Source organism: Dendrobates tinctorius, unplaced genomic scaffold (genome assembly GCF_039654945.1).
Source record: "Dendrobates tinctorius isolate UK_male_01 unplaced genomic scaffold, ASM3965494v1 ptg000297l, whole genome shotgun sequence".
Lineage (NCBI taxonomy): Eukaryota > Metazoa > Chordata > Amphibia > Anura > Dendrobatidae > Dendrobates > Dendrobates tinctorius.
The window spans coordinates 1683996-1702048 of record NW_027361964.1 but is presented as its reverse complement, the minus strand read 5'-3'; the positions used below and the strand labels follow the sequence as shown (position 1 = coordinate 1702048).

The following is an 18053-nucleotide window of genomic DNA, read 5'->3' as shown; positions in this document are numbered from 1 at the left end:
ATGTAGAAGATGGTCTAGGAGAAGGGTGATAAGGGTTACAGATGGAATGAGCTGACTGATCCCTGGTAACTCATTCTCCAGCCTGCTATGTACAGTGATATATAGAGGATGTAGAAGATGGTCTAGGAGAAGGGAGATAAGGGTTACAGATGGAATGAGCTGACTGATCCCTGGTAACTCATTCTGCAGCCTGCTATGTACAGTGATATATAGAGGATGTAGAAGATGGTCTAGGAGAAGGGTGATAAGGGTTACAGATGGAATGAGCTGACTAATCCCTGGTCACTCATTCTGCAGCCTGCTATGTACAGTGATATATAGAGGATGTAGATGATGGTCAAGGAGAAGGGAGACAAGGGTTACAGATGGAATGAGCTGACTGATCCCTGGTCACTCATTCTGCAGCCTGCTATGTACAGTGATATATAGAGGATGTAGAAGATGGTCTAGGAGAAGGGAGATAAGGGTTACAGATGGAATGAGCTGACTGATCCCTGGTAACTCATTCTGCAGCCTGCTATGTACAGTGATATATAGAGGATGTAGAAGATGGTCTAGGAGAAGGGAGATAAGGGTTACAGATGGAATGAGCTGACTGATCCCTGGTAACTCATTCTCCAGCCTGCTATGTACAGTGATATATAGAGGATGTAGAAGATGGTCTAGGAGAAGGGAGATAAGGGTTACAGATGGAATGAGCTGACTGATCCCTGGTAACTCATTCTGCAGCCTGCTATGTACAGTGATATATAGAGGATGTAGAAGATGGTCTAGGAGAAGGGTGATAAGGGTTACAGATGGAATGAGCTGACTAATCCCTGGTCACTCATTCTGCAGCCTGCTATGTACAGTGATATATAGAGGATGTAGATGATGGTCAAGGAGAAGGGAGACAAGGGTTACAGATGGAATGAGCTGACTGATCCCTGGTCACTCATTCTGCAGCCTGCTATGTACAGTGATATATAGAGGATGTAGAAGATGGTCTAGGAGAAGAGAGATAAGGGTTAGAGATGGAATGAGCTGACTGATCCCTGGTCACTCATTCTGCAGCCTGCTATGTACAGTGATATATATAGGATATAGAAGATGGTCTAGGAGAAGAGAGATAAGGGTTGCAGAGGGAATGAGCTGACTGATCCCTGGTCACTCATTCTGCAGCCTGCTATGTACAGTGATACATAGAAGTTGAAAAAGACAAACTGTGGAAACTTGTTAAGAAAACCCTTTAAAAAAAATGCTTTACAGACAAAAGCACAAGCAATAAGAACAAACCTGCCCCCAAAGTTGTCCATGTGCTACAAGACACCTTCATAAGTCCTGATTATTCCTGGCGATGTCTCTGTGGGGTGTGGAGCTCACTGTGATGCTCGGGGGGGGGGGTAACGTAATTTTCAATGCAGAGAACTGTTATAATTTTGGATCTTATTATCTCTCTTGTCTCCATCAGATGACAGCAGCATCCGATCATCCCAACGACCCGGCCCAGGTGAGCAGTTAGGATCTCCCCAGTGGTCCTGTATTATTATTATTATCTATTCATATAGCGCCATTAATTCCATGGTGCTGTACATGAGAAGGGGTTACATACAAAGTTATAGATATCGTTAACAGTAAACAAATTTACAATGACAGACTGGTACAGAGGGGAGGGGACCCTGTCCTTGCAGACTTACATTCTACGGGATAGTGGGGAAGGGACAGAAGGTCAGGGGTGCAGCACCTCTGGTGGTGATGAGGCGGCAGCTCGGGCGGTGGTGAGGCGGCAGAATGGTCATTGCAGGCTGTAAGCTTTCCTGAAGAGATGGGTTTTCAGGTTCCGTTTGAAGGATCCGAGGGTGGTGGATAATCGGACGTGGTGAGGCATGGCATTCCAGAGGATGGGGGATATTCGGGAGAAGTCTTGGAGGCGGTTGTGTGAGGAACGAATAAGTGTGGAGAAGAGTAGAAGGTCTTGGGAGGACTGAAGATTACGTGAGGGAAGATATTGGGAGATTAGTTCAGAGATATAGGGAGGAGGTTGTGGGTGGCTTTGTAGGTCAGTGTTAGTCATTTGAATTGGATTCGTTGGGGAACTGGAAGCCAGTGGAGGGATTTGCAGAGGGGAGAGACAGGGGAGTAGAGAGGAGAGAGGTGGGATTAGTCGGGCAGCAGAGTTGAGGACAGACTGGAGTGGTGCAAGAGAGTTAGCAGGGAGGCCACAGAGGAGAGTGTTGCAGTAGTCAAAGCGGGAGATGATGAGGGCATGTACAAGAGTTTTAGTAAATTGAGGGCTGAGGAAGGGACGGATTCTGGAAATATTTTTAATTTCGGGGCTACAGGAGGTGGCAAGAGATTGAACGTGTGGTTTGAAGGACAGGGCAGAGTCGAGAGTTACTCCAAGGCAGCGATTTCAGGTGCGGGAGAGAGCGTGATGCCATTTACCATAATAGATAGATCGGGTAGGGAAGATACGTGAGATGGAGGAAACATGATGAGTTCGGTTTTGTCTACATTCTTTCCTCTTCTCTCCTTTCCTCTTTGTTCTCCTCTCCTCTTCTCTCCTCTCATCTCATATCACCATGGGCTAATTTCACCATCCAGCCTCACAGTCCCTATAAGTCACCGCCGGACATTAATGCACACGGTTCATGTTCTGCCTACAGGTTTTATCATCATGTGACCGGAGGAAATAATAACCGAAGATAATAGGAGTAGTAGTAATAGTAGGAGTAATAATAGTGGTAATAACTGTACTCAGAATTCTGATGACTTTGTCTTACATTTCAGATATGACGAACGATGAAGAGGTGAGAGTCTCAAGGTTTCTGATAGCACTGATAATAATGCCGCCATATAGTACTTCAGAATTTGCTATTATTTACACCTCAACTTTGGAGGAAAATGCAACAAATGTTCCTACCTTTTGATGCAAATTGATGCCACTGGTTATAGGCCTATATATGTGCTAAAAATACTGTTAACCCCTTATTTGGAAAGAGGGTGTTGCTTTTTCCAAGTGGGTGTGGCACCATGTGAAAGGGCGTGGATCTTGTGAATGGGATCTGTCTTTCTGAGAAAGAGGGGGTGGCTTTGTGGAAGAAGGGGTGGCACTGTAAGAAATACTTTGTGATTTGGGAGAGTGTCATCATGAGAAAGGGTGTGGCTTTGTGGAAAGGGTGTGGCTTGAGGGGAGAGAGAGGGTGTGGCTTAATATACAAGAACAAATTGCGGCACCATGCCTGTTTTTTGTACAGGATTATTATACCCATCCATGTATGTTTCTCCTGCCCCGGACTCAGGAGCACTACTATAATGGGTGCAGTGGAGATGCGGCTGGTCCTGGAGCTTGGAGGTTCCTTGGGCCCATATGACAAGACCACTACTACTGCAGACCTATGATAGTTAGTGCCCTATCGGAGACTTCATGTTATACCACTGCCCGGACTCTATGAATTACAATAGGTGAAATTCGCAGTGACAGTCGGCCACAAATCCCTCACGTCTGCACATAGTATTCAGCCCGAAGGTCATGAGCAGGGAGTGGGTGGGTGAACAGATCCCTGGCTCATCCAGCACCATGAGGGGCAATATCTTTACTTTTCACCACCCCCTCCCTGTTCCTCCTGTGTCTGGAATGATGGCTGAAAATTAATTATTTCCTATTGTTTATAGAGCAACCTCCTCAATGACAACAGCCGCAGAGACCAGGCCGGCAGCTTCCCGGTGAGTAGGGCTTGACAGGCGATGGGTCTTTCTACACAGGGCATCGCTCTCCATACATTGATTTCTCTTTTTCTATTATAGATTCACCAGGACAACAATAACGAAAAGGTAAATTTTACCTCAACTAGGAATGTGGTCATGTCATGTAGAATAGAGGATGGTCTAAGGGCTCTTATGGGGTCGTGATGGGATCCTTCTAATACTTGTCCATCTAGTTCTTCAAATCTGAGTTTCCTTGAAGAGGGAAGAGGGGACATGACTGGATTACCTCCTCCAGACCAGTCATGGTTTTAGGTATAAGAAGGGGAACTTAATGGCTCCCAGATAATGTGCTGAATAAGGTTCACTGGGTGGAGTGACAACAATCTCATCTTCTCTAGACTTTGTAGGGTCATCAGGAGGTTTCATGGAAAGAATAACAAAAATGAGAAGGAACCTAATTTACCCTATTAAAGGTTAGATGGCACTAGTGGTATGTGTTACAACTTAGCTTAGTCATAGTCAAGACTCTGTTGTCAGGGCTCCTTCCCTGTCCCTAACGCTAGGGGCGCCTTGTTCCCCGGATTACTTCTGATGGCGAGGACGCCGGAGCCACGTGCCTTCCCTAAACTCCTGAGTCCGCCCTCAGTCTGTACCCTTCCCCCACCCAGGGAAGAGGGGAGTAGTAGTGTACCGTAATACACTAACCAGACTAACAAGGTAATATGCACAGGGATAATGAAAAATACCAAACACACAAATATACTCACACATATAATAGAGGAATACACTGGGGAGCGGAGGATGGGGTTAAGCCAAAGTAGGAGAAGAAAGGGAATTAGCACACACTCAAAATCTAGCAACAGTCACAGATAAACCCACCAAACACCTTCTTCATTAATAACCAACAACAACCTCCAGCCATGCTGCATAAGCTAGCTCTGACAATGAGTTCTAGCCAGGGCCCAGATTATATAGGAGATGGGAGTGGCTACCAGTGCACAGCTGAGAGCCTTAATACAGGAAAGCTTCCAGGAGCTCTCAACTGAGCAGATTAACCACTATACTGCTAAAAGACATTTTCACCGTTTAATACGAAGGTGAAGTGCTTCTAATCAGTGCAGGAGTAGGAGAAATCAGACGCCGCCATCTTCTGGCTCCTCTCTGTTGCGGTAAACCCGATACAGTTATGTCATATATACGGCTATAATGCATCAGGCCAGTGCAATGAGGGTCCTTCCAGATATGGGCCATTAATTACTGGAGATGTGATTTCTTCTACTTCATGGCTGACTTTGCTTATTTCTTTATATTAAAAGGGCCAAAAGAGCTGGAGAAAGGACAAGGTAATCGCTGAATATCCAGGGCACTGGTCACATCTTACACTAAGCACTCAGATAAGTATAGAAGATTGGCCATCTTGCTGTACACTGAAACTTCTCTTTTGTCATTATTGGGGCTCGTAGTCCTCTGGTACCCCACAGACATTACTCTGGGACTCTTCACCTTGCATGATATGGAGGTCATCCCCCAGACTGTGGGTGACTTCATAGAGATTTTCTGCCCCAACACTGGCTTACTAATATCTGCTCCCGTCAATCTAAGACTTTGTTTTTGGGGAGGAAGAACTGAGATTTTTCCTGCTATGGATCCACGTCTGGAACCTCAGAGAAAGGGATGTTTCCTCTAGATTCAGTCCCACTCCAGTGTTCAACAGCCAACAGACATTGTGAACAGGGACAAAGTGGAAAATGAGGAAGCATTCATTGTAAATGTAATCTTAGAGAATGACCCATGATGAGGAGATCCGATCTCAGGGTCAGTACGGTGGAGCGTTGTCATACAGATGATACCATGTGTCAGTAATTGTGTTTGTCTCTTAGGTGCTCTGGATTATCGGGGGTGTCATCCTCTTGTTAGTCGTTGTGCTGATTATCGTCCTGAGTGTGGCATTGTGAAGAATCAGAAATCAGCAAGTGCAGAAGTCATCATCATCATTGTAACCAAAGAGTCATCATCATCACTGAAGAGTGGTCATTACTATGACCGAAGAGTCATCATCATCATCACTGAAGAGTGATCATTATTATCACTGAAGAGTCATAATCACCTTCACTGAAGAGTGATCATTATTATCACCGAAGAGTCGTCGTCGTCATCATCATCATCATCATCATCATCACTAAAGAGTGATTATTATTATCACTGAAGAGTCATCATCATCATCACTGAAGACTCTTCATCATTATCACCTAAAAGTCATCATCGTTATCACTGAAAAGTCATCACCATCATAACCAAAGGGTCATCATCAGCATTACTATGAGGTCAACTCCATTGCCAAAGCTTCAACATCAAGATCAGAGACTCATCAATTACACCAAGGGTCGTGATCAACATCATTGGGTCATCATCCGAACCTAGGGGTCATGATCAGCGTTAATGGGTCATTACCATGAGCAGGTGGCCGCCGCTAATGTTTGGGTGCCACCATCAGAACCAAAGGTCATCACACAGCATGGACCTCAGTGTATACCATGAAATACGTGTAAAGCCCAGGAACCACAGACCTGGTGCTGTATTACTAGATGCAGGTTTTCCCCATAAGTTTATGATGTTTCCATGATGGTTTTGATCGATATTTTTGAGATCTGATTATTACTTTGTGTCATTTTGTGCTGTACTTTATACTGTTGTATCACAGGTGGATGTGTGACGTCTCATCATATTTCACTTAGTTTTGTTTTTGTACAATAAATGTTCGCTGTGTAATGGACATCACCGGCTCCTGTTCACGTCTGATACACTATCCTGGTGTCGGTGGCAGCACGACCAGTGGTTAACGCTTTTGTCTATTATATGATCCATCGTCCACGGTCCCTGATGTGGATCCACTATTCAAATGACTGCAATCATTTATCTGTATAATAATATATACAAATGTCTCCACAGACAAAAATACTGTACACATATACACACATACATGCACAAATACCACACACACAAAATACACGCAAAATACAATTACTCACTTATAAACACACATTCTCTGTTCAAGACCATCTCTGCTCTGATCAAGACCATCTCTGCTCTGATCAAGACCATCCCTGCTCTGATCAAGGCTATCTCTGCTCTGATGGTCTTGATGTAAAGCTTAGCGCATTGTTATGAATGGGTCACCGAGGAGGACAACAAAACGCTAAGTCCCAGAAAACCAGAGAGGTTGGTAACTATGCAGATTGCAGATCCCTGATCCTAACCACACAACTAACAGCAGCAGTGGATCACTCCTACGATGATCTAGACGCCTCATCACCGCCGGAGGACTACATAAGCCTAAAGCAAGAAAAGGTAAAACTAACTGCCCCAGAGCAGACCCCAAAGGAATAGACAGCCCCCCACATGTATTGACGGTGAAGCAAGATGAAAACACAAACACTGGCAGGAAAATAGGCTGAGCAAACGATGGGGCCCAAACTAGCTATACAGAACAGGAAAGGAAAGACACTGTCTGCAATCTGGCAAAAAACCTACAAAAATAATGTCCAACACTTCTGATAACAAAATTAACCCTGAAGTCAGAAGTCATTAGACTTCTCCCACTATATCAGCACTCTGAAATATTCTGAGACAGAGCAAAAAGAGGCCAATCTAATAAGGGACTAAAAAGCAAATTGGCAAATACAGATAAATAAGAGTGGAAATTCAGCACAGCCCCAGCCGGGGCTGGCTGAACACACAAAAAACTGAATAAACCAACAAAATCAAGTGTGAACATTAGCAAAAACACTTTGCTTTGAGAAGGCTGGAACAGAGCTGAAAACCAAGACCTGAGCAGCCTGAAGCAATCACCAGCACTGACTTAGGGCGTCGGCAGTCTTAAATCCAGTCTAAGATTCCTGAGGACGAATCATCGTCATCATTATCAGGTGGTAGATCTCCACTGACCAAATCAGCCTCACCACCTCCTGTCACCACCAGAGGGAGTTTGGAAGGAGAACTCACTAATGGTGGACCAAAGAATGAACTCACAGCAGCGCATACAATGGCCAATTTATGTGTACCTGGAAGCCACAGTAAGGTGTTTCTCGTTTTCCAGGACCCTAACCTTGCCAATCCTCACTTAGACTAAAGTCTTCATCTGTATGGGAACCTATGTAAATCCTCTCCTTAGACTGAAATCTGTATCTCTGTGGAGGGGTGGTGGCCCTGCTGTGGTTAGTCACCACCACCCCTCCACAGAGACCCTGACCACACCCATTTTGCAACTAGTCACACCCATGTCCATGCCCAACCTCACCCATTTAGCACTGCTGATCACACTGACTGGTACTGATGGCACAGTGGCTGGCATTATGGGCACAGTGACTGGTACTGTGGGCACACTGGTACTAAGGAAAAGAAAGAGAGAAAAAATAAAACAAAGAGAGAGAGATAGAAAGGAGAGCAAGAGAGAAAGAGCAGAGAGAAGAGAGAGCAGAGGGAGAAAGAAGAAAGAGCAGAGAGAAAGAAAGAGGGGAAAGAAAGAACAGAGAGAGAAAGAAAGAGGGGAAAGAAAGAACAGAGAGAGAAAGAAAGAACAGAAAGATAAAGAACAGAGAGTGAAAGAAAGAACAGAGAGAGAGAAAGAAAGAGGGGAAAGATAGAACAGAGAGCAAAAGAGAGAACAGAGAGAAAAAGAAAGGGGAAAGAAAGAACAAAGAAAAATAAAGAGGAGAAATAAAGAAAGAACAGAGAAAAAGAAAGAAAGAACACAGAGAGCAAGAAAGAGGGGACAGAAAAAAGAACAGAAAGAGAATGAAAGAAAGAAAGAAAGAGGGGAAAGAACAGAGAGAGAACATATAGAAAAAAAATGAACAGAGAGAGAAAGAAAGAACAGAGAGAGAAAGAGAAAGGAAGAACAGAGAGAGAGAAAGAAAGAGGGGAAAGAAAGAACAGAGAGCGAAAGAAAGAACAGAGAGAGACAGAAAAAGAGGAAAGAAAGAGCAGAGAGAAAGAAAGAAAGAGGGGAAAGAAAAAAAGAAAGAACAGAGAGAGAGAGAAAGAGGGGAAATAATGAACAGAGAGAAAGAAAAAAGAGGGGACAGAAAAAAGAACAGAGGGGAAAGAAAGAAAGAACAGAGAGAGAAAGAAAGAGGGGAAAGAAAGAAAGAACAGAGAGAGAAAGAAAGAAGTAAAGAAAGAAAGAAAGAACAGAAAGAGAGAGGAAAGAAATAGAAAGAAAGAGGTGAAAGAACAGAGAGAGAAAGAAGAAAAAGATTAGAGAAAGAAAGAAAAAAGAACAGAGAGAGAAAGAAAAAGAGGAAAAGAAAGAACAGAGAGAGAGAGAAAGAGAGGGAAAGACAGAACAGAGATTGAGAAGAAATGGAGAGAAAGAAAGGAAAGAAAGAAAGAACAGAGAGAGAAAGAAAGAAGTAAAGAAAGAAAGAGAAAGAACAGAGAGAAAGAAAGAGGAGAAAGAAAAAGAAAGAAAGAGTGGAAAGATAGAACAGAGAGTGAGAAAGAACAGAGAGAGAGAAAGAAAAAAGAAAGATTAGAGAGAGAAAGAAAGAACAGAGAAAGAAAGAGAGGAAAAGAAAGAACAGCGAGAGAGAGAAAGAAACAGAGAGAAAGAAAGAACAGAGAAAGAAAAAGAGTGGGAAATAAAGAACAGATAATGAGAAAGAAGCAGAGAGAAAGACCAGAGAGAGAAAGAAAGAGGGGAAAGAAAGAACAGAGAGAGAGAAAGAAAGAAGTAAAGAAAGAAAGAACAGAGAGAAGGAAAGAGGGTAAAGAAATAGAAAGAAAGAAAGAGGGGCAAGAAAGAACAGAAAGAAAGACAGAGGGGAAAGAAAGAGCAGAGAACGAAAGAAAGAACAGAGAGAGAAAGAAAGGGGAAAGAAAGAACAGAGAAAAATAAAGAGGAGAAATAAAGAAAGAACAGAGAAAAAGAAAGAAAGAGAAAAAAAGAACACAGAGAGCAAGAAAGAGGGGACAGAAAAAAGAACAGAGAGAGAAAGAAAGAGTGGAAAGAAATGAAAGAAAGAGAGAAAGAAAGAAAGAGGGGAAAGAACAAAGAGAGAACATATAGAAAAAAAGAACAGAGAGAGAAAGAAAGAACAGAGAGAGAAATAGAAAGTTAGAACAGAGAGAGAGAAAGAAAGAGGGGAAAGAAAGAACAGAGAGTGAAAGAAAGAAGAGAGAGAGAGAAAAAAAGGGGAAAGAAAGAGCAGAGAAAAAGAAAGAAAGAGGGGAAAGAAAAAAGAAAGAACAGAGAGAGAAAGAAAGAACAAAGAGGGAGAGAGAAAGAGGGGAATAAAGAACAGAGAGAAAGAAAGAGGGGACAGAAAAAAGAACAGAGGGAGAGCGAAAGAAAGAAAGAGGGGAAAGAAAGAAAGAACAGAGAGAGAAAGAAAGAGGGGAAAGAAAGAACACAGAGAGAAAGAAGCAAAGAAGTAAAGAAAGAAAGAGAAAGAACAGAGAGAGAAAGAGAGGAAAGAAATAGAAAGAAAGAAAGGTGAAAGAGAACAGAGAGAGAGAAAGGAAAAAAGATTAGAGAAAGAAAGAACAGAGAGAGAAAGAAAAAGAGGAAAAGAAAGAACAGAGAGAGAGAAAGAGAGGGAAAGACAGAACAGAGAATGAGAAAGAAACAGAGAAAGAAAGAGGGGAAAGAAAGAAAGAACAGAGAGAGAGAAAGAAAGAAGTAAAGAAAGAAAGAGAAAGAACAGAGAGAAAGAAAGAGGGGTAGGGCAAGAAAGAACAGAGAGAGAAAGAAAGAGGGGAAAGAAAGAATAGAAAGAGAGAGATAGAAAGAGAAAGAAAGAAAGAAAGAAAGAAAGAGAGAGAGAGAAAGAAAGAGAGAGAGAGAAAGAAAGAACAGAGAGAGAAAGAAAGAGGGGACAGAAAAAAGAACAGAGAGAGAAAGAAAGAGGGGACAGAAAAAAGAACAGAGAGAGAAAGAAAGAACAGAGAGAGAAAGAAAGAGGGGAAAGAAAGAACAGAGAGAGAACAGATAGAAAGAAAGAACAGAGAGAGAAAGACAAAAGAAGAACAGAGAGAGAAAGAGAGCAAAGAAAGAATAATAATAATAATAAATTTTATTTCTATAGCGCCGACATATTCCGCAGCATTTTACATTTCGGAGGGGATTTGTACAGACAATAGACATTACAGCATAACAATAATCACATAGATCATAACAGATACCAAGAGGAATGAGGGCCCTGCTCGCAAGCTTACAGTCTATGAGGAAAAATGGAGACACGAAAGGTGGGTGGTAACAGTTGCCCTGATTGTATGGATCAGCCATAATGTTAAGTGTGTGACAGTACAGACACAGAGGGCTAATGGATGCATAAAGCATGTGGGAACATGATGCGGGGAAACTGGTTATGGTAAAACTTTTGGCTGTGCCATACAGGGATAGATTAGGTTAATGTGTCGAGGCGATAGGCCAGTCTGAATAAATGCGTTTTCAGGGCACGCTTAAAATTGTGGAGATTGGGGACTGTAACGGGGTCTACCAAGCTGGGGTACCTCTTTCAGTACCACCCCGTGTTTTCGGAGGTCCGCTCTGCGTTGGCTGGAGTCTGAATGGAGGACGCTGGCTGGAATTCCTCTGAGTGCAGGGCGCATATAAAAGATCACTGCTTCTCCATGTATTTCCAGTCTGACAACACTTTACTCACAGGACACAGAATATATCACACAGATACAGAGGGCCGGCCTATAGACATGCGTCAGGCCAGACATGCATTACAAAAGCCGCAGGTGGCCGGAGACTGCCCATGTTTACTGTGGGAATTACAAAGGTGAGGGGAGGGCGGACACTGTTGATACATTAGGGACATGCATCTCACATGGAACCTATTATATATACATATAACTGCACAACATATTCTGGGTGCTGAGTGGTTCTGTAACACGGCTCCCCCTTTTCAGCAACGCGATCGGCATACACAGTCTGATCCTCAACGGATCGGTTTGGGGATGACCGAAGTTTATGGGGTTGGTACAAGTTCCGTTTGTCGACTTAGTCCATCGGCGTTACCATTTTGTTTGCCGGGTCTGTGGTGAATGGTGAAGTCCAGAGGTTGTAGGGCTAAACTCCACCGCAGCAATCTGGCGTTGTCTCCGGAGACCCGATTAAGCCAGACTAGGGGATTATGGTCCGTTAGGAGGGAAAACTGTCGTCCATACAAATATGGTTGCAACTTCTTGAGTGCCCATACTACCGCCAGGCACCCCTTCTCGATGGCCGCATAGCTTACTTCACGGGGCAGTAGTTTCTGACTCAGGTAAGCTACCGGGTGTTCTCGGCCGTCCAGCCCGACTTGGCTCAGTACTGCCCCCAATGCAAACATAGAAGCGTCTGTGTGAACCAGGAAACGTTTAGTTGGATCGGGTGCGGCCAATACTGGGGTTTTGGTGATGGCGTTCTTTTTTTGGCGGAAGGCTTCCTCACACTCTGAGGTCCATGTTACCTGGCGGGGTTGGTTCTTACGGGTCAAATCAGTGAGGGGCTTGGCTACGCTGCTGTAATTGGGAACGAATTTCCTGTAATACCCCGCTGTCCCTAGAAACGCCATGACCTGGGTTTTAGTGCGTGGGATGGGCCATTTGGCTATAGCCTCAATCTTGGCTGGTTCTGGTCGCTGTTTCCCACTTCCCACCCAATGCCCTAAATACTGAACCTCTGCTTTGCCCACGTGACACTTGTTTGGGTTTAGGGTGATTCCGGCCTGGTGGATCCTATCCAATACTGTCTCTAGGTGATTTAGATGCTCTTCCCATGTCGCACTGTAGATGGCGATGTCGTCCAGGTAGGCACAAGCATAGTCCTGGAGACCATCCAGAAGCCGGTCAGCCAGCCTTTGGAAGGTCGCCGGGGCATTCTTCATCCCGAATGGCATAACTCGAAACTGGAATAAGCCGAACGGGGTGACAAATGCCGACTTGGGAATAGCGTCAGGACTAAGGGGAATCTGCCAGTAGCCTTTGCCTAGATCGATGGTGGTCAAATACTTTGCCCCCGCCAGCCGGTCTAACAACTCATCCACACGCGGCATGGGATATGCATCCGTCACTGTTTTCTCATTGAGCTTACGATAGTCTACACAAAACTGTGTAGTCCCATCCTTCTTGGGCACTAACACTACGGGGGATGCCCAGGGACTATCTGACTCTTCAATGACCCCTAAACGCAACATCTCTTGTATCTCTTGTCGCATCCCCTCTCGGACAGACTCAGGGACGCGGAAGGGGTTTTGTCGCAGGGGGGTCTGATCCTGGGTCTCAACCTTGTGTTGTGCCAGGCGAGTGTACCCCGGTCTCTCTGAAAACATCCACTGCCGCAGCCTCAACAACGCCTCCGCCTGCTGTCTCTCCCGGGGGCCTAGGTCTTCACCCAAGTGTACCTGGTCCCATGTTTTAGACTGAGTCCTTTCCCCTAAGACATCCGGCAAGGGAAGTTCGGCTAAATCCTCTGCCTCAGGTGCACAGATGGCCACTACCTCTTCAGGGCGCTCCCGGTAGGGCTTCAGCATATTCACGTGGAACATGCGGATAACCCTGGGGTCGTCACAATCGGCGACATTATAGGTTGTGTCGGCTATTTTCCCCACTACCTGGTAGGGCCCCTGCCATGCAGCTTGGAACTTGTTCTGCTCGGTGGGCTCTAACACCAGGACCTTCTGTCCTATTTCCAAAGTGCGCTCTCTGGCCCTCTGATCGTACCATATGTGCTGGCGCCGCTGGGTCGCCTGCATGTTCTCACGTACAGCCTGAGTCAGCTCCTGTAGGCCGTCACGGAATTCCAGCACATAGGGTACAATAGGTACCCCTTCTATGAGACCCTCCCCTTCCCAGTGTTCCAGCACTAAGTCTAGGGGTCCCCTTACCCGTCTCCCGTATACCAGCTCGAACGGGGAGAACCCCGTGGATTCTTGGGGCACCTCCCGATAGGCAAACAGGAGGTGTGGCAGGAATTTCTTCCAGTCCCTGTAGGTCCTGGTAAAAGTCCCAATGAGCTGTTTTAATGTCCCGTTAAAGTGTTCACACAACCCATTGGTTTGCGGGTGGTACGGGGCGCTTCTAATGAACTTTACGCCGCACAGCTTCCACAGTTGGTTGGTCACCTCTGCTGTAAACTGGGTACCCTGGTCCGAGATAATCTCCTGGGGAAATCCAACCCGTGAGAAAACCTGGAGCAGGGCAGCCGCCACCGTCTCTGCCAGTATGTTAGGTAACGCAACCGCATTTGGATACCGTGTGGCATAATCTACCACTGTCAATATATACCTTTTCCCTGACGGACTGGGTTTGGCTAACAGCCCTATCAGATCGACCGCTACTCGGCTAAATGGTTCCTCCACAATGGGGAGGGGGCGTAATTTGGCCTTGCATCGATCCCCCCTCTTGCCAATGCGCTGCCAACTGTCACAGGTCTGGCAGTACTGACGAACATCATAAGTTACCCCCGGCCAAAAGAAGTTTTGTGTCAGACGATGCTTGGTGCGACTGACGCCGTAGTGCCCGGCCAAGGGTATATCATGAGAGATTCGCAGTAGCTCCTGCCTATACTTCTTGGGAACTACCAGCTGTTGTTTTATAGTGGGGCTCGTCCCTGTGTGGTGCTGCTCTGTGATCCTGTAGAGGAGTCCCTGCTTCCATACAAACTGTTCCCCTTCCAGTACTCCCCTCCTGTGCCTTCCCACGATATCCCTCTAATGAAAGATCCTCTAGTAACTCCCTCTTAAATTCATCTGGGGTGGCCCAAGAAATGTGTCTGGCTATGAGAATACATGCAGGGCTGGGATATCTTACCTGGGCCTCCTCTGAGTGTAATTCCGCCTCCGCAGCTCGAGCTTGTCTCCGGGTGGTCACAGGATATGTCTCAGCCAGAGGGGCCACCGAGAATGCAGACAACATGGGCCCCAAGTGATTTCCCAGCAAGACGTCTGCAGGCAAATCCTCCATCAAGCCGACCTCAACAAGGCCATGCCCGACTCCCCAGTTCAGTTGAATCCTGGCAGTGGGCAGTCGATGTATGGCTCCCCCTGCTATACGGACGGCCACTGTCCGGTCCATCTTCTCTTGGTCCCGGACGAGATGAGGCTTCACAAGGGTCAAAGTTGCCCCGGAATCTCTTAGTCCCTGCATACGTTTCCCATTAACCCACACGACCTGTCGATGCTGTTGTCGATTATCTGCCCGGGCTGCCTGCACGGGGTCTACTTCATGCAGCACTTCCTCCATCTCTTCCACCCCTTGGTTAATCATAGCCCCCAATGCCGGGTCAGCTTCGCCTTGGTAGCAGTGTACAGCAGTCCGGCTGTAGGTGGCTGTTTCCGCCTTTGGCCACTGAGTATGCTGAGTCCGGTTGGGACATTGTCTTTGCAGGTGGCCCAGCTGACGGCAGGTGTGGCATCGCGCCCCAGGGGGACTGTGGTAGGCCGGGTTTCTAGCTGGTCCCCCTACAATTTTCGGTGGTTTGGGGCCCTCCTGGTCCATGGGCGGGCCCCTAGTGACCACCTTTGATCCGGACAACTGCGGCCTCCTGGCATCATGATGTTCATCGGCCAGACAAGCAGCTTCCTCAAGAGTCGTTGGCCGCCTGTCCCGAAGCCATTCCTGTGTCTCGGGGTTTAGTCCATTAAAGAATCGTTCTAACAGGAAGAGCTGGAGGACGTCCTCCTTAGTGGTTGCTTGGCTCCCTTGTACCCACTGTAGCAGTGACCGCCGATATTTACAGGCCCATTCAGCGTGGGTATCTGTTACCCGTTTTATAAGTCCGCAGAACTTTTGGCGGTAGGCCTCTGGTGTCAGCGCATACCGGGCCAAGATCACTTCTTTGATCCGCTCATAGTCCATACAGTCCTCATCAGGTACCGTGCAATAGGTGTCCGCTGCCCGGCCTGTCAGCTTGCTGGCCAGAATCTGAACCTGTTCCTCCAGCTTTACTTGATGAAGGGCACACTGCCGCTCAAAGTCCTGGAGAAAGCCATCAATGTCTTCCTCTGCCTCCCCCAACTGTCGGAAGGCATTGTACTGGATCTTTTTGTGGCTTACTGTTGAAGGTACCTGGTCGAAGGCCAGAGCTCCCCCTGCTCGCTGACTCTCCTCTCTCTGCTCTGCCATCTCCATCTTGGCCAGCTCCACTTTGGTCCGCTCTGCCATCTCCATCTTGGCTAGCTCTATCCTGGTCCGCTCGGCCATCTTTTCCTTCAGATCAGTACGCACATCAGCCATCACCTCTCGTATGATCTCTACTGCAGGGTTTGGGCCATAGAACACCAGTCTGTTCTTTACCTCCCTCTGGAATTCGGTCTCCTCCACGTTCACATTGGGGGGCGCTGCACTGTCGTTTTCCATGATGGCTGATATCAAATCCGCTTTTGTTTTGTTGCTGGCGATCAACCCTCGGGCTTCCACCAGATCTTTTAATGTAGTCCTCTTTAACTTCTGGTAGTTGTTTTCCATTCATTCCTTTCCTCCTGTAGAAGGGGTATCATATCCCGCCGCTGCCACCAGTATAACGGGGTCTACCAAGCTGGGGTACCTCTTTCAGTACCACCCCGTGTTTTCGGAGGTCCGCTCTGCGTTGGCTGGAGTCTGAATGAAGGACGCTGGCTGGAATTCCTCTGAGTGCATGGGTGCATATAAAAGATCACTGCTTCTCCATGTATTTCCAGTCTGACAACACCTTACTCACAGGACACAGAATATATCACACAGATACAGAGGGCCGGCCAATAGACAAGCGTCAGGCCAGACATGCATTACAAAAGCCGCAGGTGGCCAGAGCCTGCCGATGTTTACTGTGGGAATTACAAAGGTGGGGGGAGGGCGGACACTGTTGATACATTAGGGACATGCATCTCACATGGAACCTATTAAATATACATATAACTGCACAACATATCATGGGTGCTGAGTGGTTCTGTAACAGGGACTAATCGCATTGACCTGGGAAGTGCATTCCAAAGAATTGGCACAGCACGTGTAAAGTCCTGGAGATGGGAGTGGGAGGTTCTGATTATTGAGGATGCTAACCTCAGGTCATCAGCAGAGCGGAGGGCGCGGGTAGGGTGGTATATTGAAACAAGGGAGGAGATGTAGGGTGGTGCTGAGCCATGGAGGGCTTTGTGGGTGAGGGTAATAAGTTTATACTGAATTCTGGAGTGGATGGGTAGCCAGTGTAATGACTGGCACAAGGTAGAGGCATCGGTGTAACGATTGGCGAGGAATATGATCCTGGCAGCAGCATTCAAGACAGATTGGAGGGGGAGAGTTTGGTAAGAGGGAGACCGATTAGAAGAGAGTTACAATAGTCGAGACGAGAATGAATAAGAGAAACAGTAAGAGTTTTTGCAGCATCTAAAGTAAGAAAAGGTCGAATTCTAGAGATGTTTTTGAGGTGCAGATGACAAGAGCGAGCCAGTGATCGAATGTGGAGGGCGTAGTGTTATGAATGAGTCACCGAAGGAGGAAAAAACAAAAATACAAGCTAAGTCCAGAAAACCGGAGAGGTTGGTAGCTATCGGATTGCAGACCCCTGATCCTATCCACAACATCTAACAGTAGCCGTGGGGGGTTCCTACGATGCCCTAGACCCCTCGATCACAGCCGGAGAACTAATTAGGCCTAAAGAAAGAAAGGGGAAATCTAAACTGCCCCAGAGCAGACCCCAAAGCAATAGGCAGCCCCCAACATATAATGACGGTGAAGCAAGATGAAAACACTAACACAGATAGAAAGATAGGTTGAGCAAGCTAACTAAAAAGGACAGGATAGAAAAGCTGCTGTCTGCAATCCGTAAAAAACCCTACCAAAAAATGTCCCAACCGTCTGATAGGAAAAACAGGCCCTGAAGTCGCTAGGACTTCAAAATGACTATATCAGCACTCAGGTAAATTCTGAAGACAGAGCAAAGAGATAAACTGATCAGAGACAAAAATGGAACTCAGCACACCCCCGACCGGGAATGGCTGAACTCCAAAAAACAAGGTAAACAAATCAAAACTAATAAGTTCAATACCAGAGCAAAAACTTATCTTTGGGAAGCAGGAGTCAGACTGGTCTCCAAGAATCCAGCAGAGAAATCACCAGCGGCTCAGAAGGGCGTCGGCTGCCTTATATCCAGTCAGAAGTTCCTGTTACCCAGTCATCATCTACCAGATCAGATGTTTGGTAATCAGCCTCACTACCTTCCTTCACCAGAAGAGGGAGTTCATCAGACATCGATGGTGAAGGGGAAAATTAACTCACAACAGTACCTCCCCCTTGAGGAGGGGTCACCGAACCCTTTCTCCACGCCACCAGGGCGATCAGGATGGGCCCGATGAAAGGCACGAACCAATCTTTCGGCATGAATATCGGATGCAGGGACC

General features: G+C 46.4%; 1 protein-coding gene across 1 annotated transcript in view; it reads left to right on the top strand.

Annotated features, from left to right (window-relative positions):
- LOC141073136 (uncharacterized) overlaps positions 1–6460 on the top strand; it is a 45341-nt gene extending 38881 nt beyond the window's left edge. The window contains exons 6-11 of the mRNA XM_073560497.1: positions 1451–1489; positions 2770–2789; positions 3655–3705; positions 3787–3813; positions 5004–5030; positions 5568–6460. Of these exons, the coding sequence (XP_073416598.1) occupies positions 1451–1489; positions 2770–2789; positions 3655–3705; positions 3787–3813; positions 5004–5030; positions 5568–5642 (239 nt within the window). The 3' untranslated portion in view covers positions 5643–6460. The remainder of the gene's footprint in view (positions 1–1450; positions 1490–2769; positions 2790–3654; positions 3706–3786; positions 3814–5003; positions 5031–5567) is intronic.
- The last annotated feature ends 11593 nt before the right edge of the window (positions 6461–18053 follow it).